The 27,445-nt window shown below is 44.8% G+C and overlaps 1 protein-coding gene across 1 annotated transcript in view; it reads left to right on the top strand.

Moving 5' to 3' along the window:
- Window positions 1-27,445, top strand: part of MALRD1 (MAM and LDL receptor class A domain containing 1) — a 787,803-nt gene that overhangs the window by 317,979 nt on the left and 442,379 nt on the right. Inside the window, 1 exon segment of the mRNA XM_030202038.1 lies at window positions 1,971-2,262. Coding sequence (XP_030057898.1) covers window positions 1,971-2,262 — 292 coding nt within the window.

Genomic DNA, 27,445 nt, shown 5'->3' with positions numbered 1-27,445 from the left:
TTTGCACATGATTTCCTTCCTTCCGATCTGACGAAGAAGGGCAACCTTTGAAAGCTAATCAAGAAATGTATTAAGTTATGTCCAATAAAAAAGGTATCATCTCATTTTCTTTTCCATGTTTTATTTTGTTTGATTTCTATTGATAACCTTAAGAGTGGACTAACACGGCTACCACGCTCCTCTACTTCCTAAGGAGGGGAAGCCAGTGCAGAGCAGCCAGGCGCTATGCGTGGCTGCTCTGCGCATGTCAAAGATGGCTTCATACATGCAGACAAGCTGTGTGTGTATAATAGCCATCTACAACCTTAAATAAATTGCTGTCTACGACCTTTAAAAAACACAAGTCCAAGTGCTCGTCAGGGACATCTTTCCAAGTGTTAGGTGCCTTCACTATGCCTCGTCCCTGCGATGGGCAGTTGAGGATGTCCAAAATGTGGATGTTTCTGTGAGAAGGACATCCATGCCTTTGCTATGCATCTGACACCCCCTTTATTTATTTATTTTGATTTTGGATCACAAGTAGCAGCAGTGGGATTTGAACCAGCCACTTATGGATTGCAAGGCCAGTGCTCTAACCACTAGGCCACTCCTCCACTCCACTCCCTTGAAATTTGGCCATCCCTGTGGGGAGGGGGCGGCAGTTCAAGACGTCCAAAATGTTTGAAAGAAGGAAGTCCACACCTTCGCTATGCCTTCGCTGACACACACACATCCCCCAGGGACCTGCATACTGCTGCAATGGACCTGAGTATGATATTTGAGGCTGGCAAAAAAAGTTTTTAAAGTTGTTTTTTTCAGGGTGGGAGGGGGATAGTCACCACTGGGGGAGTCAGGGGAGGTTATCCCCGATTCCCTCCGGTCGACATCTGGTCAGTTCGGGCACCTTTTTTGAGGCTTGGTCATAAGAAAAAATGGACCAAGTAAAGTCGGCCAAGTGCTCATCAGGGATGCCCTTCTTTTTTCCATTATCGCTCAAGGATGCCCATCTGTTAGGCACGCCCCACTCCCACCTTTGCTATGCCTCCGACACGCCCCTGGGAACTTTGGTCATCCCCGCGATGGGAAGCAATTGGTGATGCCCAAAATCGGCTTTCAATTATTTCAATTTGGGCGGCCCTGAGAGAAGGACGCCCATCTCCCGATTTGTGTCAAAAGATGGGCGACCTTCTCTTTCGAAAATAAGCCTGATAGTTGAAATGGGGCATAGCCATGGGCAGGGTGTGGGTGTTTCTAAAATCTATGTGCATTGTTAGAGAATACACCTGCTCTGCATCTAATTTAGGCATTGGGATTTATGCCAATTAAAATGTGGCGTAAATAGCCACAACTAAATTTGGTGGCGTGGAGAGGTGCTCGTCGTAATTCTGTATACCACGTGGAAATTTAAGCCTATTCTATAAAATGTAGGTATGCTTTAGAGAATACGCCTAGGCATATTTTTTTGCACATGGAATGTTCAGGCGGCAAATATAGCATCTAGCCCTATACGCCCAAATGTGCATGCATAATTTTTGATGACTGTTATTGAGTTAAGGGGGATATCTGCCAGTGCATAGAAATAAGTCTGTCTATAGGTGCACCATCTAAAATGTACAGTCACTCCCAAATCTAGAATGCACTGCCTCTAGTGAGAACATAACTGTTTAGATAGTAAGAACTAAAATTTTAAATGTAGTTTTGGAATAAAAAAATGTTTTGTTTAATTTATTTATGTGCCTTCTAAATTTGTAAGTTCACCAATACTGTACCTGGAAAGGTAGCAGCACAATTGTTAGATTGGATTTATTAGGCAGCTTGTTCTTTTTCTTTATTTTTTTAAGTATATTTCTGGAAGTAAAATATAAGCAATAGCAGTTAAGCTATTGCATTTCTTTAAATACTTGTATGCTGAGAAGTTATTTTTAGAGTTCATCAAAGTGAACAAAGTAACATTTTTTTTTACATCTGTCTTCCTGCTGCTGTTGTTACAGATCATTTTTTACTATCAAATATCTGGAATAAGTGCTGGGTCGCTAACTGTATACCAAGTATCAGTGACAAACTGTGAACAAGTGCTCAACCTTACTGGAGACCAGGGCAACTTCTGGCAGAGAAAAGAGCTGACTTTGAAAGATATGGATGACGACTTCCATGTCACCTTTGAAGGGCAAGTTGGAAGAGGTGAAAAGGGGCACATTGCACTTGATGACATTATCTTCGCCAAGGAATGCCTCCCAGCACCTTTTGCCATTCCAGAAGAATCTACAGTACTCCCCCCAACAGGTAAATTCATTTTTTAAACTTCAATATAAAAATAATCCCAAAACAGTTTATATATTGAGATATTCAATACAGCACACCGATGAATCCATAAATATTAATATATCAGTGGAGAAAGTAAAGCATCAACAAAGTCCATTCAAAAACAAGTAAATGAACTTTCTGATTTCACCACATTATGGCATAAGTTAGAGGACCAGGCTGAAAGCCTGGGAAATCCAAATTTGGTTCCCCGAGCCACTAGCCATTTAACCTCCCAGTCCTCAGGCTTAAATAAAAAGCTCTCTTTAGCATGAGCATGTATAATCATATCAATTTTCCTATACAATACAATTTACACAGACCCACTCTGTGACAATACATTAACCAATTATGCATCAGATTAGGCAGCTTGATCATAGCAATTTCCTTCTGCCATCCCTTTGTTGAATGTCACTGCACTATTTGTGATTTGATTATCTCACACTGGTGTGTGCTGACAGCATTAGCCTCCTTCTTTGATTTTAGGCACTGTGAGAAGACCACTATCCTCAATCAGGGTGGTTATTTTAGAAGTATCCCCACATCTAACTGGCAGCTTTTAAACATTTGGAAAGGCCCAGGTGTATAAATGCTATTTTAAAACAAAAGCCATTCTAATTTGGGGAAGGTCACTATGTCCAAACGGCAAGGAAGTGGGGGAAGGCCAGGAGAGAGAATTATCTAGGCAGGTCTGCAATAGAGACGTGCATTCCCTGTTTCACATAGGTAAACCACATCTGCAGCAGAACAGTACACAGAATTTATAGATGCTCTAAGGTATGTCTAAATGCCTGCTCTAAGGGCAGCTGTGAATCTGAAAGTTTGGGCCTCCCTTATCCCTCCAGTAGTCGGCCCTCAAGATCATGCCTTCCACTATCCAATCATATTGCCCCCCCCCCCCCCCCCGGTGTTACCATCTCCCATTCCCCTCACACCAACAACTCTCCCCGCAGCAACCTCCAGGCCCTCAGGCTTACCCCAATTATAGCACTCTGTGATAGCAGCCCTTTTGCTGGCTCAACACTCCCTTTCCCAGATGTTACACCCCCCCCCAAGACTCTCCTTCTCAAGGTAGGTCCCCATCTGCCCTCTCCCCATGTGTGAGCATATGCTCATGTGGTTCCTTCCGTCCAAAGAAATCCCTCTGGTGCTCCTCAATAGCCCCCAACCCTCCACCACTCTGATGGCAACCTTAACCTTACCAAAGGTCCCTGAGGTCTAATGGAGCAGGAACAATGCCCACCCACTCCCATTGTAATGTCCTACAGACTCAAAATGGCTGCCGAGACCATTAATGGCAATTCTACAATATTACCACTAGAGGTCAGGCTACCATATATGGGCAAAGATAACACACTGTTTGGTTGTATGCCTGCCTCTGATGATTACCTTTGACCAAATGTTAGTGTAATCCCCCATTATAATAGGGATTACTATAGGACAGAATGTAAAAACTCTCCAGAGTTTCTGAGGGGAGGGTTCTGAGGTTGTGAGTGGTAAAGGATTCAGCCCAAAGGGATAGGTTCCTGGGTAAGCTGCAGAGAAAAATGATTCTGGTTGTTCAACGACTGTGTGGGAGGAGTTAGAAGTTAATAAATAATGTTAGTGGGGATTGCACAAGGTCTTTGGTTGCCTGAATCCTTGCTGGGACCCTTGGAGGAGAGAGGGGGAGTCCTGGATGGATTTGAGAAACTGAGGCTGACCAAAGAGGTGTTTTCTGCAAATACCAGCATTAAGTGTGAAGTAGAGAAGTGCTCCAGGTGCAGTGGCGTACCAAGGGGGGGGGGGGGGCCGTCCGCCCCAGGTGCACGCCACTAGGGGGGGTGCCGCGGCACGTGCCTGCTCCTCCGAGTTCACTAAACTTTGTTCGTTCGCTGCAGCTCCCTCTGCCCCGGAACAGGTTACCTGTTCCGGGGCAGAGGGAGCTGCAGCGAACGAACGAAGTTTAGTGAACTCGGAGGAGCAGGTGCGCGCCGCGGCACCCCCCCCCCCCCAGCGGCGTGCACCCGGGGGGGTGTCATTTTGCCGGAGGGGGGAGGTATCATCTAGCGGGGGGGGGGGGGGGGGCGCTGCACCTGGGGGGGGGAGGGCGCATCGGTGCTCCGCCCCGGGTGCCATCCAGGCCAGGAACGCCACTGTCCAGGTGGGAAATAGAGGATCCCAGCCTAGGAGCAGGAACAGTGAAGAGCTGTTTGGAGCCAAAGGTGGTAGCCCAGAGAGGTTCTCCTTTGGAGGAGAGGAATGTGGACAGACAGGGAGGTTTGTTGCAAAAGAAGATCTGCTTATTGCACAAGTGCTGCAGGCACAGCCTTAAGTTGTGTCACCCAGAAGGGATGGGTACAGACAGGAGGAGTTGTAAATATCTACATATTGTAGGATTATACATCACATTTGAGAAGATATACCATATTCCCAAGTTTGGCTCTGGATGTACAGTTTGCATCTGATATCAATTTGGATTACAAATTGACTGCTTCATAAAAGAAGATTTGGACTGCCTGTTGCAGAATATTCAGTTAAGTTTGGTTATTTTGCATAACTCTCTGGACTGGAGTCTTTTCTTTGACTGAGAATAAAACTTATTCATTCCCAGACTGGTAAGGGAAAGAGAAGAGAGTAAGATAAATAGAGCCCTAGCTCAAACCCTACAGCCTTCCAGGTTTTTATCCGGCCCCGGCCTACGCCCAGGTTAGTGAGTTTGAAGAACTAAGAACTTGGTTAGTTTTTTTGTGGCCCTGGTCTCGGGTGCCCCTGACCCACGATGAGCTAGCAGGTGCCTGGAACTGTGAGTGTGGTGAGACCAGAGTTACATTAGTGTTTATACTTTTGAGCTGGGGCCACATTGCATTAGGTCATTAAGCAGTTGTTTCCCATAAAGTCTTATCAGTTTAGGTGACTGTAATGACTGTTACGGGGCGTAGCTATGGGTGGGCCTGGATGGGCCCAGGCCCATCCAATCACAACTCAGGCCCATCCATTTTTTCTGAACCTCCAATCGGCGTCAGTAACAGCAGCCCTCTATCCTCCAAATTGTCTAATTTTTCTTGCCTGCTGTGGAGCGTGTAGTCTGCTTGAACCTTGAGAACGGGAACCTTTCGAGCCTTTTGAGAAGCCAGCACAACAGAAATCCAGCCACTGAAAGTGCTGGTTTTCTGCTGACTGCCAGTTTCACTCCCTCCTCTGCTGGTGTCGTTGTTTGCACCGGATCATGTGAAGACCTGCAGGCAGTAGAGATTTCAGCCTCTGAAGGTAGCGCGGCACCTCTTAGCTACATGCACGCTGACGAATCTGCAGTGTCCCGCCTATTAGAACATAAACTGTTAGTGCGTATGCGGCTGGGAGGTGTCTTGCTGCTTTTGAGGATGACATCGCGGCTGCCTGCAGGTCTTTGGGTGATCCAGAGGCAGCTACTGCTGAAGGGCTGGCGGGGTTGCAGGGAAGAGAACTGTTGCAGGGGACAGAAAGATCTGGAGGAGAGCTGATGGATGGAGGGAGAGAGGGGAGGGGAGGTGATGTGATGTCATAGGAGGGGTGGCTATTCAGGCAGGAAATATGACCTAGAGGAAAGATGTAAGCGGTTTAGGAGAATAGGGAAATAAAGAGGAGATGCTAGATGGGGGGGGGGGGGGGGAGGGTGTAGAGGATACAGAGAAGGATACAGGGAGAGGTTGCTGAGACTGAGGGAAGGAATGGAGGAGATTCTGGACACAGAGAGGGTTTGCTGGACACAACAGAAGGAATGGTGAAAGATTCTGGATGAGAAAAGTGGCCTGAGTAGAGGAGTGGCCTAGTGGTTAGGGTGGTGGACTCTGGTCCTGGGGAACTGGGGAACTGAGTTTGATTCCCACTTCAGGCACAGGCAGCTTCTTGTGACTCTGGGCAAGTCACTTAACCCTCCATTGCCCCAGGTACAAATAAGTACCTGTATATAATATGTAAGCCGCATTGAGCCTGCCATGAGTGGGAAAGCGCGGGGTACAAATGTAACAAAAAAGGAATGGGGGGAGATTCCAGCCACAGGGAGAGAAAGGCCATAGGGGATCCTGGGCATGAGGGAAGGAATGGAGGAAATTTGGACATGGAGAAGGATAACGACAGGGTCATAATGGTGAGATGCTGGACCTGTGGAAGGGTAAAAGCAAGGAAACAGATGCTGGAGAAAGGGGAGGATATTACAAGAACACAGAAGGGAGATGGATAATGGACATGGAGAGAGAAGAAGTGTCAAATGAACAGGAGATATGGAAAAAGAGTTGAGAAGACAGAGGAACATAGAAACCAGAGACTGGGACCACATAATCAGAAAAATAAAATGACCAGACAACAAAGGTAGAAAGAATTATTTTATTGGAATATGTCAGTTGGTGTTAGACATCACTAGGGCCTAAGGTAGAAATTTGGGAGGGGACCCCAAAGCTTGTTACCTGGATGTGCTTTCTTTAGCTTCAGGCAGGCTTGGAGCCTAGAGCGGTTGCCCTGATTGCAACTACTTCCCCCTCCCCCCAAGTTCTGGCCCTTGACATCTTGCTAGCTTTATATTTTTTTACAGTACAAGGGGAAATATATATATATATATATATATTTTTTTTTCATATTGTACCACACGCTACAGTCTGGTTTCTTAATTTTTATCTATATATTTCTATTAGTTTACAGTCACCGGCACCACAAGCATACTCAATTCTCATGTCTGTTCCATTTGTGTGTGAGAACTAAGCATGCCTGGGGTGCTGGTTTCAGTGGCTCAGAGCACTGCCTTCAACTGCTGTACTTGTCTAAACATGGCTTGGTAGGTTGTGAGTGTCGTCAGCTGGCAGGGCTGGGTATCTTTGCTAGCTAAGGTATTTAATTTTTAAAGTTGGGGGGGGGGGGTGGTAAGGGAAGAGGACATGCATGCCCACCCAACCTACCCACTGGCCCACCAAAAATTTGCCTTCTGGCTATGCCACTGGACTGTAAATGTTTTATTCCAAGGGCATAAATTGTTTAGTAATTGCTTCATAATGTGTTCAGTAAAGCAAATTTGTTGAAATAGAAGATTATTGAATTCAGTAGCTTTGAAACATTAAGGGAATCTATAATTGGGTGCCTATAATTAGGTGCACGGAAGCAGTGGCGTAGCTAGGGTAGTTGACACCCGGGGCCGGTCATTTTTTAACCCCCCCCCCCCCCCCCCCCAAATCCAGTACTAGGCATACCGAGAATACAAAACATTCAGGACCTATATATAGAGCAATTATACCATACCATAAGCAGTAATTTGTACGAGTCACACAAGGAAAAGGAAAGCATCTTAAACACTACAGTGAGCACTAGAACATCAATTCACCTATTGTAAAATGAAAACAAACAGATTAGTACAGATCGTGGATCCTGCACAGTCAATGCCAACCGAAAGCCATGTCTTTTTCACAAACACAGATACACCCTAATCCACTATAGAATAAGTAATAATAAACTTTCTATTTAGACAAAAATTTAACTGAACCCCCGATGCCAGACTCTGCATACAATGCAACACCACAGAAACAGAAACTGTCCCCTAGTATTGTGCAAAATATAAAGACAGCAGATGTAAATTTAAAAAAACTAACAAATACCAATCACCACTTTGCAAATTAATAAATAGAAATAAAACAAATACAGAAAATAAAATACCATTTTATTGGACTAATACATTTAGCTTCCAGAGGCCAAAATCTCCTTCCTCAGGTCAATACAGTATAGTGCTGTTACAGTATCCTATCCTGACCTGAGGAAGGGGATTTTGTTCTCTGAAAGTTGTCAAAATGTATTAAAATTAGTCCAATATAAAGATTACTTTATTTACATGTTAAAACAAAAAAATAAAAATATGTATTTTATTTACAGTTTGTTGTCTCTGGTTTCTGCTTTCCTCATCTTCTTTTCACAGTCTTCCTTCCATCCAGCATCTGTCTTCACTCTCTCTCTCTCTCTACCATCCAGTGTCTGCCCTCTCTAATGTTCCTTCCATCCAGTGTCTGCCCTCTCTCTCCCTTCCATCCACATCTGCCCTCTATTTCTTTCCCTTCCATCCACCATCTGCCCCAGTCTGCCATCTCTCTCTCCCCCTTCCATCAACATCTGCCCTCCCTCTCTCTCTCTCTGTCTCCCATCCACATCTACCCTCTAACTCTGCCCCTTCCATTCACCATTTGCCCCAGTCTGCCCTCTTTCTCTCTCCCCCTTCTACCCACCATCTGCCCTTTCTCTCTGCCCCTTCAATCCGTCTGCCCTCCCTCTCCCATCCATCCAGGGTCTGCCCTCCCTCACAATCCCCCTTCCATCCAGGGTCTGTCCCCTCTCTCTCTCTGCCCCCTCTTTTCAGCCCCCAGTTCCAGCCCCCTTATTCCACCTGCCCCTAGTTCCAGCCCCAGCCCACATCTCCCACCTGCCCCCTTTTTCAGCCCCACTATCCCACCAGTCCCCACTCCTTTTCCTCTATTAGTCCCGAGATTCAGTGCCCCAGCCACTTCTCCCTGTCCCCTTTCAGCCCTCAGTTCCAGCCCCCTTCATCCACCACATGCTTTGCATTCCCCCCTTTTCAGCCCCAGACCCATTCTCCCACCTGCCCCAGGCATGGACCCATTTTCCCTCCTGCCCCTTGTCAGACCCCAGTTCCAGCTTCAGACCCCTTCTCCCATCTGAGCACTCCCCTCTGAGCACCCACACCCCTCCCCAATCCCCTTCTTCCCTCTGAGCACCCATCTGGGCTCCCCCACCCTCCCCAATCCCCTTCTCCCCTCTGAGCACCCATCTGAGCACCCCTCTGGGCTCCCCCACCCTCCCTCCCCAATCCCCTTCTCCCCTCTGAGCACCCATCTGAGCACCCCTCTGGGCTCCCCCACCCACCCTCCCTCCCCAATCCCCTTCTCCCCTCTGAGCTCCCCCACCCTCCCCAATCCCCTTCTCCCCTCTGAACACCCCTCTGGGCTCCCCCCCCCCTTCCCAATCCCTTTCTCCCCTCCGAGCACCCATCTGGGCTCCCCCACCCTCCCCAATCCCCTTCTCCCCCTCTGAGCACCCATCTGAGCACCCCTCTGGGCTCCCCCACCCTCCCTCCCCAATCCCCTTCTCCCCTCTGAGCTCCCCTCTGAGCTCCCCCACCCCATCCCAATCCCCTTCTCCCCTCCGAGCACCCATCTGGGCTCCCCCACCCTCCCCAATCCCCTTCTCCCCTCTGAACACCCCCACCCCTTCTCCCATCTGAGATCCCCCACCCCTTCTCCTCTCTGAGCTCCCCCTCTCCCATCTGACCCCAACCCGGTCCCGTCCCCCCTCGTGGACAGCCGACAGAGCCCTCGTCTCCTGCCATCACCCTTGTTTTTTTTTTTTTTAAATCCATTGCAGCGACGCAGGCAGCGCTTCGCGTCTGACCTGCGTGTGCTGTAAAGAGAGAAAATCACCTCACTAGCATCGGGCCTTCCCTCGTTGTGTCCCGCCCTCTTCTGAGGTAACTTCCTATTTCCTCGAGGGCGGGACACAACGAGGGAAGGCCCGATGCTAGTGAGGTGATTTTCTCTCTTTACAGCACACGCAGGGCAGACGCAAAGCGCTGCCTGCGTCGCTACAATGGATTTTAAAACAACGAAGGGTGAAGGCAGGAGACGAGGGCTGTCCGGAGCACCCCCCCACCCGCTGACACCCGGGGCGGACCGCCCCCACCGCCCCGCTCTTCCTATGCCACTCTTCCTACGCCACTGCCTGGAAGGTGCTCCTTAGGAGACTATTCTTTATAGAATACTAGCCTAACCAGGTATACACATGCCTAGAAGTTATGCTGGAGCACTTATACCAGCCAGAAAACTAGTATAAATGATTGCAGCTAAATTGCTGAAACATGCATTTAATTTATAATATTCTATAAGGTAAACTTATGTAAGCCCTACCCAGGTTCTCCAACTGTGTGTGTGCAAATAAGTGTTATGTGAGACCCCTGTGTATGTACAGAATAATGCTTCGATTGACTATCGACATTTATGTACAGATGTAAAGATATGTTAATATTTTAAACATTTACATGTGCGTAAATGTTAGCACCTATGTTGAAGAATTATCCCCATTGTTTCCAGTCTTGTTTCTGGTTTATTTCCTTTTTTAATTTAATTGTTTTATTTAGTTCCCTTTAGCCGAAAAAATCAAAAACTATTTCTATTATTATGTCCCCTAACTATTTTTTTCAGTTGAGCAGCTCTCAATAGCCACCAGGTCTTCATTCATTTTTCTTGAATGCCAGTGACAGTATTTGCAGAACTCTAAATCATAGACACATGATTCCCTCTAAGAGTCTACATGGTAGAATGATTTAAATAAACCATCAGCGGAGAAAGAATAGCCTAATGGTTAGAGCAATGGGCTGAGAACCAGGAAAACCATGATAAAGAAAGTCACTTAACGAATCGGAGAAAATGTTTCTTCACTCAACATGTAATTAAATTCGTTGCCAGAGAATGTGGTAAAGGCGGTTAGCTTAGCGGAGTTTAAAAAAGGTTTGGACGGCTTCCTAAAGGAAAAGTCCATAGACCATTATTAAATGGACTTGGGGAAAATCCACTATTTCTGGGATAAGCAGTATAAAATGTTTTGTACTTTTTTGGGAACTTGCCAGGTATTTGTGATCTGGATTGGCCACTGTTGGAAACAGGATGCTGGGCTTGATGGACCTTTGGTCTTTCCCAGTATGGCAATACTTATGTACTTATGTACGTACTTTCATTACCTCACGTATAGCCTTACAGGATAATTCTATACATTGGTGATTCAGTTTAGGCACCCCAATGCCATCTGCATAGCATCCATTCTAGAATACTAACATATGTCACCATCAGCGCACCCATGTTTAGGCATGCCCTTTTATGCCATGTTAATGGCAGGCATGAATTGACACATATAAGGCATGCCACATGATGCATGAAGTTTATAGTATTTTATAAACTATCCCCCCCAATTGGCCAGAATGGCTGCTGACATGTTAAAAAGTGCTTAACTGGCTATGTGCCAATATTCAGCGGGGGATAACCGGCTGTGTCCCGCCAAATATCCCCGGTTAGTGACTAGCAGATAGCCGGTTATTTCGGCCAACATAACCGGCTATCTGCTGATTTTAAAAGCCGGTTTTGCAGCCATATTTGGCTGCATGAAAACCTGGTATAGCTTTGGCCGGTTTAAAGATAACCGGCTAAGTCTGAATATCAACTTAGCTGGTTATCTGTAAACTGGCCAAAAATAAACTAGATATTCATTACCGGTCACCGGAAACAGCCCAGCATTGAATATCTGGTTTTAGTGCAGACTGTGGGAGTTAGTCAGTCTAACTCCCATAGTCTGAACATTGGCCTCTATGCACCTAATTGGGAGACACACTCATTGCCCACCCATGCTCTGCTCATGTATGCGCCTCTTGCAGTTTGGCACTCTGGCACTTAGGTACTACCTGTAGAATAGCACCTAGTGTTCATAGGTGCCAAACTGTCAATTAATGGTGCCTCTGACATGCTTAAGTGGTGCGTACCTCCAGGTGCCAGTTTATAGAATTGCCCCATTTGATTGTAAGTTCTCTGGTGGCAGAAAAATACTGTGTACCTTAATGTAACTCACTTTGAACCATTAGTGAAAGAGGTATGAGCTATTTGTGTGGAGGAGTGGCCTAGAGGAGTGGCATAGTGGTTAGAGCACCAGTCTTGCAATCCAGAGGTGGCCAGTTCAAATCCCATTGCTGCTTCTTGTGATCTTGGGCAAGTCACTTAACCCTCCATTGCTCCAGGTACAAACTTAGATTGTGAGTCCTTCTGGGACAGAGAAATATCCAATGTAACTCACCTTGAGCTACTGCTGAAAAAGGTGTGAGCAAAATCTAGATAAATATATCCAAATGGAATCTAATATAATGAATGTTATTCATAAAGTATTTTTCCCCTTCTGTGCCTATAGCAAAAAATCTAAAGGAGTGATGAGCTTTAGTGGTATAAGAATAAGTATACAAAGAACTTAAAAAGAGGTGTACGAAATAATTTAACAAGTACTTTTTCAAGAAAAATGGAAATTGAATTGAGAAGCCGTGTTAGATCCATAGAAATCTTGTGATTTGTAGAAACAGTTGATGCACAGTGGATTTTTGTAGATTCACTTCAAATCCAATCGAATTTCCAAAAGAACATCAGAAGTAAGTCCAGATTTTGTCATATTCATATACCCTTGAGTGTAAAGATGAGACCTATCCTTATCTGATATTTTGAGATAGTTGAAGCATATCTTACTGAATGAGGGCAATATTTTAACAATATGATCACTAAAATATTCTAGAATGCTATGAAACTTGTAGTCCTGATGGCACTTCTGTTGTTTGATTATATATTCCTACTTTGTAAATTATTCCTTCTCATATGCCAGAATTTACAAGCTTTCAGACTAATTGTTCTCAGTTCCACATAGACTCATAAATATGTAGAGTGCTATGTGCATAAAGCAACAAGAATATGAAGAATAAACAAGTAAATATGCATTAGATCCTGTGCTCAGATAACTCAGAAACTATTTACAACATGATATACACAAAATGCATATAAAGAAAACATCAGTTGTAGGTGTCTGTTGAATAAACAGGTAGCTACAACATAGGAAGGCAAAACCCAACCTCCATGGGGAGATGAGAGATGGAGTAAACCTGCCTGCAGCTTTGTCACAGGGATATACCCTCCTTAGGGTCATTCCTGCCACTTCACAACTGCTGGGATGCTCATCCATCATATCCCAGCCAGGCAGGCCATCTTTAATACATCTGGGGCTTCAGGCACCATTCTGTGCCATTACAAAACAGGTCCCCACCATGATTCAGCTCTGACCCCCCCCCCCCCCCCATCAGATGTAATCACCTCCAACAATATCCACATCACCACCGCCTGCCCAGTGACACTAGTGATTCACTAAGGACTCTCATTGTTGCAGTGGAGGAGTGGCCTAGTGGTTAGGGTGGTGGACTTTGGTCCTGAGGAACTGAGTTTGATTCCCACTTCAGGCACAGGCAGTTCCTTGTGACTCTAAGCAAGTCACTTAACCCTCCATTGCCCCAGGTACAAATAAGTACCTGTATACAATATGTAAGCTGCATTGAGCCTACCATGAGTGGGAAAGCGCAGGGTACAAATGTAACAAAAAAAAAAGTAAATCCACACTACTCTACACAAATAATGATTGGCAATCCTGTTCTAGCTGCAGCATAAAAACTAAGCCCAAATTTTAACTCCACAGCAAAGTGATATAATGTTGAGTAGGATGGTTGCTCATCAAAGGTTCCTCAGCAAAGGAGGGTAAATCATATTTTCTCTACTTTTCCCTGCAGCACATTCATGTCTCCCAACAAAGCAAGCTATCAACAGAGGCTCTGCATATATTAGAAGAGTTAGCAGATTTGTCTTCTCCTCATTCACGGCAGGCCCAGGGTCTGGGATTATGTCGAGGTTCTGAGGTCAATGATGGCAGCAATGGAAGTGGTGCCATGGGCAAGGGCTCATATCGACCATTACAGGAATCGCTTCTCAGCTGCTGGTCTCCAGTGACACAGAAGGAATTTGACTATCAGAATTCCTTTTCCAATAACAAAATTGGAGGTAGTGACAACGGATGTCAGCAAGTCAGGTTGTGGAGCTCATTACAAGTTTCAAGTTTATTAGGGTTTGCTACCATGGCCATCATGGGTTAGGCGGCTTACAGACTAAAAATATAATAAGAGAAAAATGGAGAGATGAGACATGGCTAATAGGATAGGGGTGGAACTACAATAATAATAATAATAGAATAGGGGAGAGTACAAAAGGGAAGGGGAGTTGTTCAGAACCACTTCCAGGATGAAAAGGCCTCAGATATAAGCATCTTGAAAGAGGAATATTTTCAAATCTGTTTTAAAAGTACTTTTTTGTTCCTGGAGGGATTGAGGCAATTTGTTCCAATTTTCAGGACCCTGTACTGAGAAAATGGCTCTTCGCATATGCTCATGAAAAATTTCTCTGAATGTAGGAACCACAAGTCGATGTTGAGTAGATGACTGCAATGCTCTTTGGGGGCATAGGGAGTCAGTAAATGAGAGAGATATTGAGGTTCCCCAGATATGTGGACTTTGTGCACTAACTCCCAAATTCTATATATGGCGTCTTAAGTTGTGCACACTAATTTGGCCATATGGTACTTAACCAATTAATGGCACTAATTGGCTTTATTTAGAATTTATGTGTACAGCTTTCTAGGTGTATTCTATAACACGGCGTATGTAAATTCTAATGCGCTCAGTTGAAAAGGGGGCATGGCCATGGGCTTGGAATTGGCAGGTTGTAGGCATTTCAAAAAACTATGGGCATCTTTTACAAGGCCACACTACCAATTCTTGGTGCAGCTAATGAAAAGAAGCCCTTTCAATTCTTATGGGCTTCATCTCATTTGCTGTGCGGGAATCACTAACGTGACTTTGTAAAAGAAGCCCTATGCACATTATTATTGAATACACCCGGTCTGCACCTAAGATAAGTGCAGGTATTTGGGCCTGGTTTTAGTACCAGAGAGGCATTACAGCCTCCGGTGTAAACAAATACAAAGTGATTTTGTGGTAAGATAAAGTTCATGTGACACAGCCACATTAGGGAATTGTATAGCGGAAGAGCTGTGTTATATCCATTACATTCTTTAGTTTTGTTGTGTTGCAAAGATCAGGCATTTATGTTGGATCGGTAGGGTATGCCTTTTTAAACAGGTTAGTTTTTAGTGTTTTCCAGAAGTTTAGGTGATCGTTCGTAGTTTTCAAGGCTTTTGGTAATGCGTTCCACAGTTGTGTGCTTATGTAGGAAAAACTGCACACGTAAGTTGTTTTGTATTTGAGTCCTTTACAGCTTGGTTAGTGCAGATTTAAGTACATTTGTGTTGATTCAGATGTGTTTCTAGTTGGTAGGTCGATCAAGTCTGTCATGTATCCTGGAGCTTCACCATAGATAATTTTGTGAACCAGAGTGCAGATTTTGAAAGCAATGCTTTCTTTGATTGGGAGCCAGTGTAGTTTTTCGCGAAGGGGTTTTGCACTTTCAAAACGCATTTTTCCGAAGATAAGCCTAGCTGCCGTGTTCTGAGTGGTCTGAAGTTTCTTTAAGGTTGTTCTTTGCATCCCGCATAAATTCCATTGCAGTAGTCTATATGGCTTAGTACCACTGATTGTATCAGGTTGTGAAATGTTTCCCTCGGGAAGAATTGTTTCACGTGTTTGAGTTTCCACATTGAGTGGAACATTTTCTTTGTTGTGGATGTCACTTGGCTCTCTAGTGTTAAGTTGCGGTCCATTGTAACGCTGAGGATTTTCAGGCTGTCTGAGATAGGGAGGGTGTAATCTGGGGTGTTGATAATAGTGGGGTTGTACGCACTGTGTAGGGGTGAGAGGATGAGACAGTGTGTTTTTTCTTTGTTTGGTTTTAGTTGAAATGCATTTGCCCAAGAGTCCATGATGTTCAAGCTGATCTTGATTTTGTTGGTGATTTCAGTCAGTTTAGATTTGTAAGGAATGAATATTGTGACATCATCTGCATAGATGAAAGGGTTAAGGCCTTGGTTGGATAAGGACTTGGCTGGTGGGGTCATCATTAGGTTGAAGAGGATCGGTGATAGCGGTGATCTTTGTGGTACTCCGCAGTCTGCTTTCCACGGTGATGATATGTTTGAGTTTGATCTTACTTGATATGTTCTTGTGGTTAGGAAACCCTTGATCCAGCTAAATATGTTTCCACCAATCCCGAACTTATCTAGTAATCTTATTAATATATTATGGTTTACCATGTTGAATGCACTAGACATGTCGAATTGGAGGAGGAGGATGTTTTTGCCTATTGCTATTTCCTGCTTGAATTTGGCTAGGAGAGTGAGTAGTACTGTTTCTGTGCTGTGGAGGGGGCAAAAACCTGACTGTGATTTGTGTAATATTAAGAATTAGTTTATATAATCTGTAAGTTGTTTGGCTCCTTCCTCGATGAAATAAAGGACAGCTTTATGGAGCAGCTGGTACAGGAGCCGACGAGAGAAGGAAAAATTCTAGACTTAGTCATTTGTGGAGCGCATGATCTGGTTCGGGAGGTAGCGGTCTGGGGGCCACTTGACAACAGTGATTATAACATGATTGCCTTTGAAATTTGCTTTCAAAAAGGTAAATAGAGGAAGTCAAATATTTTAGCATTTAAGTTTAAAAAAGGAAGCTATGATAAAATGAGAAGAACGGTAAAACAAAAACCTTAGAGGAGCGACTGAGAGAGTACCGGCGTGGTTAAAAAGTGAGGTAAAGTAGGCTATTGGAACTAAAATGAATCCTTCAGAAAATGGAAGAAGGAACCGAATGAGGAAAATAAGAAGCGGCATAAGGAATGTCAAGTCAGATGCAAAGCGCTGATAAGAAAGGCAAAGAGGGATTTTGAAAGAAAGATAGCGTTAGAGGCGAAAACTGATAGTAAAATGTTTTTAGATATATTAAAAGCAGGAAACCGGCAAAAGAATCGGTTGGCCCGCTGGATGACCGAGGTGTAAAAGGGGTGATCAAGGAAGGCAAAGAAATAGTAGAAAAACTAAATGAGTTCTTTGCTTCGGTCTTCACTGAGGAAGATTTGGGTGGGATACCGGTGCTGGACAGGGTATTCGAAGTGGAAAATCTTATTGAAATATCTGTAAATCTGGAAGACGTAATGGAGCAGTTCTGCAAACTGAAGAGTAACAAATCTCCTGGACCGGATGGTATTCACCCTAGGGTACTGAAAGAACTAAAAAATGAGCTGGCAGAGCTACTGTTATTGATTTTTTAATTTATCCTTAAAATCAAGCGTGGTACCGGAAGATTGGAGGGTGGCCAATAACGCCGATATTTAAAAAAGGTTCCAGAGGAGATCCGGGAAATTATATACCAGTGAGTCTGACGTCAGTGATGGGCAAAATGGTAGAGACTATTATCAAGAACAAAATTACAGAGCACATTCAAAAGCATGGACTAATGGGACAAAGTCAACATGTATTTAGTGAAGGGAAGTCTTTTCTCACTAATCTGCTGCATTTCTTTGAAGGGGTAAACAAACATGTGGATAAAGGTGAGCCAGTTGATATTGTGTATCTAGATTTTCAGAAGGCATTTGATAAGGTCCCTCATGAAAGACTACAGAAGAAATTAGAGAGACATGGGATCGGAGGTAGTGTCTTACAGTGGATTAAAAACTGGTTGAAAGATAGGAAACAGAGAGTAGGATTAAAAGGTCAATATTCGCAATGGAGAAGGGTAGTTAGTGGGGTCCCCCAGGGATTGGTGCTGGGACCTCTGCTTTTTAACATATTCATAAATGACCTAGAGATGGGGGTAACTAGTGAGGTAATCAAATTTGCCGATGACACAAAGTTATTCAAAGTAGTCAAATCGCGGGAAGATTGTGAAAAACTACAAGAGGACCTTACGAGACTGGGAGACTGGGCATCTAAATGGCAGATACCGTTTAATGTGAACAAGTGCAAAGTGATGCATGTGGGAAAGAGGAACCCAAACTATAACTACATCATGCAAGGTTCAGCGTTGGGAGTCACGGATCGAGGAAGGGATCTAGGTGTCATCATTGATGATACATTGAAAACTTCTGCTCAATATGCTGCTGCAGCTAGGAAAGCAAATAGAATGTTGGGTATCATTAGGAAAGGGATTGAAAACAAAAATGAGGATATTATTCTGCCATTGTATCGCTACATAGTGCGACCGCACCTCAAGTATTGTGTTCAATTCTGGTCGCCGCATCTCAAAAAAGACATAGCGGAATTGGAAAAGGTGCAGAGAAGGGCGACAAAGATGATACAGGGGGTGGGACGACTTCCCTATCAGGATAGGCTGAAGAGGCTGGGGCTCTTCAGCCTGGAGAAAAGGTGGGTGAGGGGAGATATGATAGAGGTCTATAGGATAATGAGTGGAATGGAACGGGTCGATGTGGAGTGTCTGTTTACGCTTTCCAAAAATACTAGGACAAGGGGGCATGTGAAGAAGCTGCAGTGTGGTAAATTTAAAACGAATTGGAGGAAAATTTTCTTCACTCAACGTGTAGTTAAACTCTGGAATTTGCTGCCAGAAAAGGTGGTTAAGGCGGTTAACTTAGCGGACTTCAAAAAAGGGTTGGGCGACTTCCTGGAGGAAAAAGCCATAGAATGTTATTGAATGGACAAGGGAATAATGCAGTATTTCTAGGATGGGTGGGACAAATTGCTTGTTCTTTTGGCCGCTGTCGGTGACAGGGTGCTGGGCTCGATGGACCCTTGGTCTGTCCCAGCATGGCGATGCTTATGTACTTATGTACCATGCTTTCCATCAGTTTGACTGACAACGGAATGGATGCTACTGGACGGTAGTTAGTGATTTCATTTGTTTTTTTCTTGGTGTCTTTTGGTATCGGAGTGAGTAGGATATTGCCATTTTCCTTAGGGAAGAGACCTTGCTGAAGCATGTAGTTTAGGTGTGATGTGAGGTCTGCTATGAATCGGTCAGGGGTGGATTTCATTAGGTAGTTGGAACAGGTATCAAGTTTACAGTGAATGTTGGAGAACTTGCTGATCGCCTGTGCAACTGCATCGACGGTAAGGAGGGCGAATTTTAACCAGGTTTGGTCAGCCGGGTATTCTCCAGTGGTTGGGTCCAACTCATTAAGGAAGATTTCGATGTCAGTGTTGTCCTGAGGTAGCATGTTGCATAGGTTTGCAATTATTTCATTGAAATACTTAGCAAGTTTGTCTGCAGATGGGATGTCTGTATTCGATGTAGTGACCAAGTTGATGTCTAGGAGTGGTGTAACATGATCAAATTTTTTGCATCCAGTAATTAATTTAATAGTGGTATTCTGGATAAGTTGTAAGCAACGTATATCTCCTCGGGTAAGACATTTGTGAAGTATGTTACAGTAGTGGAGGAGTGGTTAGAGCACTGGTCTTGCAATCCAGAGGTGGCCAGTTTAAATCCCACTGCTGCTCCTTGTGATCTTGGGCAAGCCACTTAACTCTCCATTGCCTCAGGTACAAACTTAGATTGTGAGCCCTCTTGGGACAGAGAAATATCCAGTATACCTGAATGTAACTCACTTTGAGCTACTACTGAAAAAGGTGTGAGCAAAATCTAAATAAATATAAAATAAATAGTCAATTTGACTGATCACAAATAAATAAAAAATAAATAGTCAATTTGACTGATCACAAAAGAGTGAATTAGGATGCTCAGATCTGGTGGGTGTTTCAAAGATTTAATTGACCTAATTTGTCTAAGCCAATAGTAAGATTTTCAAACCACAGTAGCAATCTATGGCCAAAATCAGAGTGTTTCGTTGAGAATTACTCCCAAAACTTTTGTGGTGGAGTGTTGGGGGACTGATACCAAACAGAGCATTAGGTGCGGGGCCAGCAAAGTGTCTGGAGAATTTGAAAATGGAAGACATCTAGATTTGCCAGGGTTAAGAACTAACTTATTATGCTGTAAACAGGTAGTAAGCTTTGTCGGGTTATGGTTGACTTCATGAATCATTTGGCTATTTCCAGGATCGAGTGCATATAGTAGCTGAATACTGTCCACGTAGACATAAGCTGTAAATTCTAAAGATTGTGCCAAAGTTAGAAGAGGTGCAAGAAAGATGTTAAATAATATAGGACAGTGGTTCCCAAACCTGGTCCTGGAGGCACTCCAGTCAAGTTTTCAGGATATCCACAATGAATATTCATGAGAGAGATTTGCATGCAGTGAAGGCAATGCAAGCTTATAGGAACATTCAGTATCTTTATAATTTGCTGTAGAAATGAGGGAAGGCCAGCGCCTCCAAATGCGCTCTGCCTGCTTTAGTTGTCATTGTAGCTGGTATAATGCCTGAGTGAACCAGGGCTCACAGTGTCGTATAATATGGGCAGAAGAACACATGTTGATTGAAGCTAGAGCATCAAGGGATACCCAAATTGAATTATCCCAAGTCCGAGCTTGGTCTTCTATTGGAAGGTTACTAAATGAATCTAGATTAAGAGAAGAATGGGCGAGCAGTGCCCATGCAGTGAGTTTACTAAAATCCCTAGTTTTATGTGTGATTGCTGATGACATGTGGCAAATGAAGAGTGGGGCAAAAGAGAAAGTGATTAGGTGATGGTTAGTCCAAGGTAATGGGGATAGCGAGACTAAATGCAGTTGATCTACAGCAGATGAGGTGGAGAGAACCAAGTCTAGCGTGTGCCCTCCAATGTATATCGGTTTAGCTATTTGTTGCCAGAGATCAAGGTCAGAAAAGAGAATTATTAGGTCCAGTGTTTAAGCTGAGTTAATAGAGTGGCACAGGCACCTGGATGGAACAGAAGTCTTGGCAGTGCGAAACACTTATGAGACTTTGCTAACTTTCTGGCTGGGCTCTGGTCCACATTTTCTCCAACAATGCGATGGCGGTGGCTTATACCAAGCAAGGCAGGAGCAGCAGCCATCTGATGGCAGTGGAGGTAGTCTCCCTCATGTGATGGGCAGAAAAAAATCTTCTCTGCTTGTGGGCAGCTCACATCCCTGGGTCCTTGAATGTGGAGGCAGACTTTCTCAGCCAGAGATTTCAGCTGATAGTGGATCGATGGGGTTCTGTGCTTCTGCATTTGATGCCAACAAAAAGGAATGCCAAAATGCCCAAGTTCTTCAGCTGTTGGAAAGAATCAGGCTTGTTGGGGATTAATGACCTACTACAGCCCTGGCCGGAGACACATCTACTGTAATGTCTTTCCTCTTTGGCCCATGATAGGCTATGTGTTGAAAATGATTGCATTGTACCAGGGTCAAACAATTCTCATACTCCTGGATTGGCCATGGAGGCTGTGGTACGCGGACCAGATTTGACTGCAGGACGGGGGTCCTCTCCATCTTCCGCACATACACAGCCTAATGAAGCAATGTCCTGTGCTCATGGAGGATTCATTCCCCTTTGGTTTTGTAGCTTGTCCATTGAAGGAACTTGGTTGAAACGAAAAGGTTGTTCTAATTTGGTCATTGCTACCTTGCCTCAGGCTCAGAAATGCTTTACATTCATGGCATATGTGAGGGTCTGGAAGTCATCCGAGGGCTGTTATTCTGAGTGCGGACTTACTCCCTTCTCTGCTCAGATCATGCATATCCTAGCATTTCTCCAGACAGGACTTCAGAAAGGATTAGCATTGGGTTCTCTAAAAGTTCAGGTTGTGGCTTTGGCCTGTTTCAGGGGCTGACAACAAAAGATGTTTCTTATGGTTCACCTGGATATCATTTGCTTCTTGTGGGGAGTAGGCTGCTTACGGCATCCCTTTCATACGCTATGTCCAGAGTGGAATCTTAATTTAGTCCTTTGGGCTACTCAGATGCCTCATTTTGAGCCACTCCAGAAGGTCTTGAAAGATCTTACACTAAAGACAGCGTTCTTGGTGGCTGCTGTGTTGGCATGTAGGGTTTTGGATCTTCAGGCTCTCCCTTTGTTCACTTTCCAGAGGCAGGGGTCTCCCTGCGCACAATTCCTTATTTTCTTCCAAAAGTGGTATCAGCATTTCATCTCATCCAATCTGTGGGAGGATGAAGAAGATCAGTATTCCTTGAAACTTGATTCTTCATTAGATATCTAGAAGCAGTGCTTTTTTAGTAGGAAAAAAGGTACCGGTACTCATTATGGGCAGGGTCACCATATATAGTTCTGCCCCTATTGTAGCCACACCCACAGTAGCCACACCCCTCATAATAACCATGGCACATATAAACAGGCATCATTGAAAATACTATACCAGTATAGGAGAAAAAAATAACTTGTGATTTTTTTTTCATTATAAATAATTTCTGTAAGCTGTTACTGCTCCAGTATACCCAGTGCAAAATAAGATAGCAGATGTAAATTCTCAAATTGGACATATTCCAAACACTAAAATGAAAATAAAATGATTTTTTCTACCTGTGTTGTTGGTGACTTTGTTTTTCTGATCATGTCTCTGATTCTGCTGCTCTCTATCTGTTCTCTTAACTCCGCTTCCAGGGCTTCATTTCTATTTATTTCTTTACTTTCCTCCTTTCTTTGTCATTTCTTGCCCTACATCCATAAATAAAAGCTGGGTCCTCCATAGTATTGACTGGAGGAGGTATAACATGGATCCAGCTTTTGCCTATTTTCTCCATCCATGTGCAGTTTTTCTCCTCTCTTCCCTTTTCCTCATTTCCATCCATGTGCATCTTCTCCTTTTCTCTTTCTTCTTTCCTCTCCTCCATTCATGACCAGCATTTCTCCTCTCTCACATGCCTTGCATCCATGTCCAGAATTTTTTCCCTCCCCTCCATCCATGTCCAGCACTTCTCTTCTCTCCTCCCCTCCATCCATGTTCAGCATTTCTCTTTTCTCCTCCCCTCCATCCATGTTCAGCATTTCTCTTCTCTCCTCCATCCATGTCCAGAATTCTCCTCTCTCTCTTCCCTCCCCTGTATCTATATCCAGCAATAATTCTCTCTCCCCTCTCCTCCATCAAACTCAGCATTTCTCCTCTCTCACCTGTCCACCCCTCCATCCATCCATGTCCAGTAATTCTACTACTACTACTACTTATCATTTCTATAGTGCTACTAGACATACCTCTCTCCCCTGCTCTCCTCTCATCCATGTCCAGCAATTCTTCTCTGCCCCTTGTCCTTTCCTCCATCCATGTCCAGCACTTCTCCTCTCTCTCTCCTCTGCTCTCCTCTCCATCCATTTCCAGCGATTCTCTTCTCCCATGCCCTCCCCTCCCATCCATGTCCAGCATTTCTCCTCTCCCCTCCCATCCATGTCCAGCAATTCTGTCTTCCCTGCCCTCCCCACCCCACCCATCCATGTCCAGCATATCTCCTCTCTCCCTTGCCCTCCCCTCCCATCCATGCCCAGAGATTCTCCTCTGCCCCTTGTGCTCCACAGCCATCCATGTCCAGCAATTCTCCTCTCTCCCTTGCCCTCCCCTCTCATCCATGCCCAGTGATTCTCCTCTCTCCCCTGCCCTCCCCTCCCATCCATGTCCAGCATGTCTCCTCTCTCCCCTGCCCTCCCTTCCCCTTCCATCCATGTCCAGTGATTCTCTTTCCCCCATCCTCCCCTGCCATCCATTTCCAGCGATTCTCCTCTCCTCCCTGTCCTCCCCTGCTATCCATGTCCAGTGTTCCTCCCTCCTCCCACCCATCTTCCTTCTCCCACTGCATGATTGAGAGTCCGGGCCCCCAGCATCAGCCAGTACAAGGCCTGGCACAAGTGTTAACGAGCCTTCGCACCAATGCCACGCACTCAGGCCCTGTTACTTCCACCCTCTCTGAACCATGCAGGGCCGGTCTTAGGCAGGGGCAACAAGGGCAGTCACACAGGGCCCCATGGTCTTAGGGACCTCACATCTCTGACATGTCTGTCCTCCTGTCTTGGAACACCTTCCTGCTCTGTACCTTAATGTGCATCCACATTTCAGTAGAGCAGCAGCAGCAGCGATTTTTATATCCTGATAGCTGCCGAGCCTAGATCCTCTTTCTTTCTGCATCCTGCCCCCTTTTGATGTCACTTCCAGCAGCGAGGAGGCTCTGGGCTCGGCAGCTGATGGGATATGAAAATCACTGTCGCTGTCTGCCGCTCTCTACTGAAACGTGGTGGATGCATATAAAGATATGGGGTGAGGTGGGGTTCTGAGAGCTCTAAACCTCCTTTCAAATTCTGATAAATTATGGCTTATGGTGGTGGGCGCAGGTGAGGGGGACCCCATTGAACTGGTCTGCACAGGGCCCCGCAATTGCTAAGACCGGCCGTGGAAAACATGGGGAATAATTCGAATATATTCCTCTACAATATATTATTCCTTACCCCACGTCTCATATAGTAAAAGCTACAAAGCAACAAGGCACTGTCACTTTCTGTATCCATCCGTTTTCCACGTCATCAATGTGACCCCTGACGTAGGTGCTAGTCACCGAAACACAGCCCGTGTCAGGTCTTTTTGTCAAGGCTCATTCATTAAAGAACTGTGTTCCATTTTTAAAGGCCCGTGGTGCTGTTTTTTTGTTTGGACTTTAGTTTGAATTTTGTTCCCTCTCTTTTGTTACTTTACTTACCGAAAACGTCTAATTCATCATTTTTGAAAGGCAGAATTTGGATGTTGTACATTCCAGTTCGTCCAAATAGTACGGGGTGTGTTGGAGGCGTGTTTTGGGTGGAAATAGGGCAGGCCCAAAAGTTGGACCATTTTCAGCGATAATGGAACAGGAAGAAACATCTAAGGCAAAAAAAGAAGGATATTTTTGTTTAGACCTTTTTCAATCACATTTAACTTTCAAAAAGGTGATCTGACTGACCAGCTGACCACTTCAGAGATAAAAGCTTTACTCCTCCTTAATCCCCCAGTAGATTATGTCCCCCCCACCCCTAAGAAGTGAAACTGAAAGGGGATACCAGGCTGTATGACTGCTGCAGGTATTGTGGGCATATCCCAGGAGTGGCATAGTGGTCAGTGCAATGGACTGTGAATAAAGGGAACCATGTACATAAGTACATAAGCACTGCCATGCTGGGAAAAGACCAACGGTCCATCAAGCCCAGCACTCCGTCTCCGACAGCGGCAAATCCAGGCCCCAAGAACCTGGCAAAACCCCAAAATTTATTAACGATCAATGGACTTTTCCTTCAGAAATCTGTCCAGACCCCCTTTAAACTCAGCAAGGCCAGCTGCCGTCAGTAATTTCTCCGGCAATGAGTTCCAGAGTCTAACCACGCGCTAAGTAAAGAAAACCTTTCTCCAATTTGTTTTAAACCTACCACATTCTAATTTCATCTTGTGTCCCCTGGTTCTATTATTGTTAGAAAGCGTAAACAAATGCTTCACATCTGTCTGCTCTACCCCACTCATTATTTTGTACACCTCTATCATATCACCCCTCAGCCGCCTTTTCTCCAAGCTAAAGAGTCCTAGCCTTCTTAACCTCTCCTCATAAGGCAGGGGTGTAGCCAGACAACAGATTTTGGGTGGGCCTAGGCAAGGAATGGGTGGGCACCAAGTGTTCTCTCTCCCCCTCCCCAACCACCAAAAATATATCTCAGCTGGCAGGAAAATGCTTCTTTCCACCTTGGCAGTCTGAAGTAGGCATGCGCTGAAAACTGAGCATGCACAGGTGCCAGTATCATGGAGAGTAGAATTTTCGTTACCATTAGGGGGAAGTCTTCAGCTGGCAGAGCTTGAGATCCCCACCAGCTACCGTTAAACGTGTGCTACTGTTGGGTGGGCCTGAGCTCTAAGTGGGTGAGGCCCACCTGTGGCTACGCCACTGTCATAAGGTAGTCGTCCCATCCCTTTTATCATTTTCGTCGCCCTTCTCTGCACCTTCTCCAATTCCTTTATATCTTTTTTGAGATGAGGCGACCAGAACTGAACACAATACTCCAGGTGCAGTCGCACCGTGGAGCGATATAATGGCATTATAACATTCTCATGCTTGTTTCCCATCCCTTTTCTAATAATACTCAACATTCTGTTCGCCTTCTTAGCCGGCGCAGCACATTGAGCGGAAGATTTCAAAGTCCTCTCCACGATGACTCCCAGATCCCTTTCTCGGTCCTTAACTCCTAAAGTGGAACTTTGCATGACATAGCCGTAATTCAGGTTCCTCTTTCCCACATGCATCACTTTGCACTTGTCAATGTTGATCTTCATCTGCCATTTGGATGCCCAATCCCCCAGTCTCACGAGGTCCTCTTGTAATCTTTCACACTCCTCCTGTGACGAGATGACACTGGATAACTTTGTGTCATCTGCGAATTTAATTACCTCACTAGTTACTCCCATCTCAAGGTCATTTATAAATATAAAAGCAGCGGTCCCAGCACAGACCCCTGAGGGACCCCACTAACTACCCTTCTCCATCGAGAATAATGACCATTCAACCCTATTCTCTGCTTCCTATCTTTTAACCAGCTCTTAATCCATAATAATACACAGCCTCCGATCCCATGACTCTCCAGTTTCCTTTGAAGTCTTTCATGAGGCACTTTGTCAAATGTCTTCTGAAAATCTAGATATACAATATCGACTGGCTCCCCTTTGTCCACATGTTTGTTCACTCCCTCGAAAAATGCAGTAGATTTGTGAGGCAAGACTTCCCTTCACAAAATCCGTGCTGACTTTGTCTCAGTAGCCCATGCTTTTGTATGTGCTCTGTAATTTTATTCTTAATAATAGCCTCCACCATTTTTCCCGGCACCGACCTCAGACTCACCGGTCTATAATTTTGCGGATCTCCTCTGGAACCCTTTTTAAAAATCGGCGTTACATTGGCCACCCTCCAATCTTCCGGTACCACACCTGATTTTAGGGATAAATTGCATATTACTAACAATAGCTCCACAAGTTCATTTTTCAGCTCTATTAATACTCTGGGATGAATACCATCCGGTCCCGGTGATTTGCAAATCCCACTCTACCTAGTACATTTGTGGTGGAATTCATGAGCCCTCCAAACCACCAAATTACCTACAGTACCTAAATATAGGAGACACCTGCAGGGTGGAAGGCGAATGTAATGGTGTACAGTAGGTTTTATTCTGACCCTGGAGGGCTCACAATACAAAATAAAGGAGTTATGGTGGGAATCATACCTGGTTGCCATTGTTTAAAGTCCACTGCACTGACCACTAGGCTGACCCTCATCTGCAAGGACATCCGTGTCACTATTTATCTCAAAATGCTGCCAGACAGACGTTCATGTGCCTGTTTTTTTGGTGTTCATAAGTTGGACATTTCAGTTGGGAAAATGGCTCTTCTTTTTAGATGTCTTTTGTGCAAAAACATCCATCTTTGAGTCATTTTTGAAAGGGAAACCCAGGCATTTTTCCTGTTTGAAAATGGATCTAAAATGGATGGAGGGTTTTTGACGTAGTAAGCTAAACATCCCAAAATTACCACCTGGGCCAAGCAGTAGCCGAGTGATAACTCCGAATTGACGTACGTTGGACACGCATAGGCGCCTACGTGGCTTAGTAAAAGGGTCCCTGTTAGGTGATATAAGGCAGTAGTTCTCAACCCAGGCCTCAGGGAACACCCAGGGTCAGGTTTTCAAGATATCCACAATGAATATACATGAGGTAGATTGGCATACCAAGGAGGC

The sequence above is a fragment of the Microcaecilia unicolor genome, chromosome 1 (genome assembly GCF_901765095.1).
Source record: "Microcaecilia unicolor chromosome 1, aMicUni1.1, whole genome shotgun sequence".
Lineage (NCBI taxonomy): Eukaryota > Metazoa > Chordata > Amphibia > Gymnophiona > Siphonopidae > Microcaecilia > Microcaecilia unicolor.
This window is presented reverse-complemented; position numbering and strand designations above follow the sequence as displayed.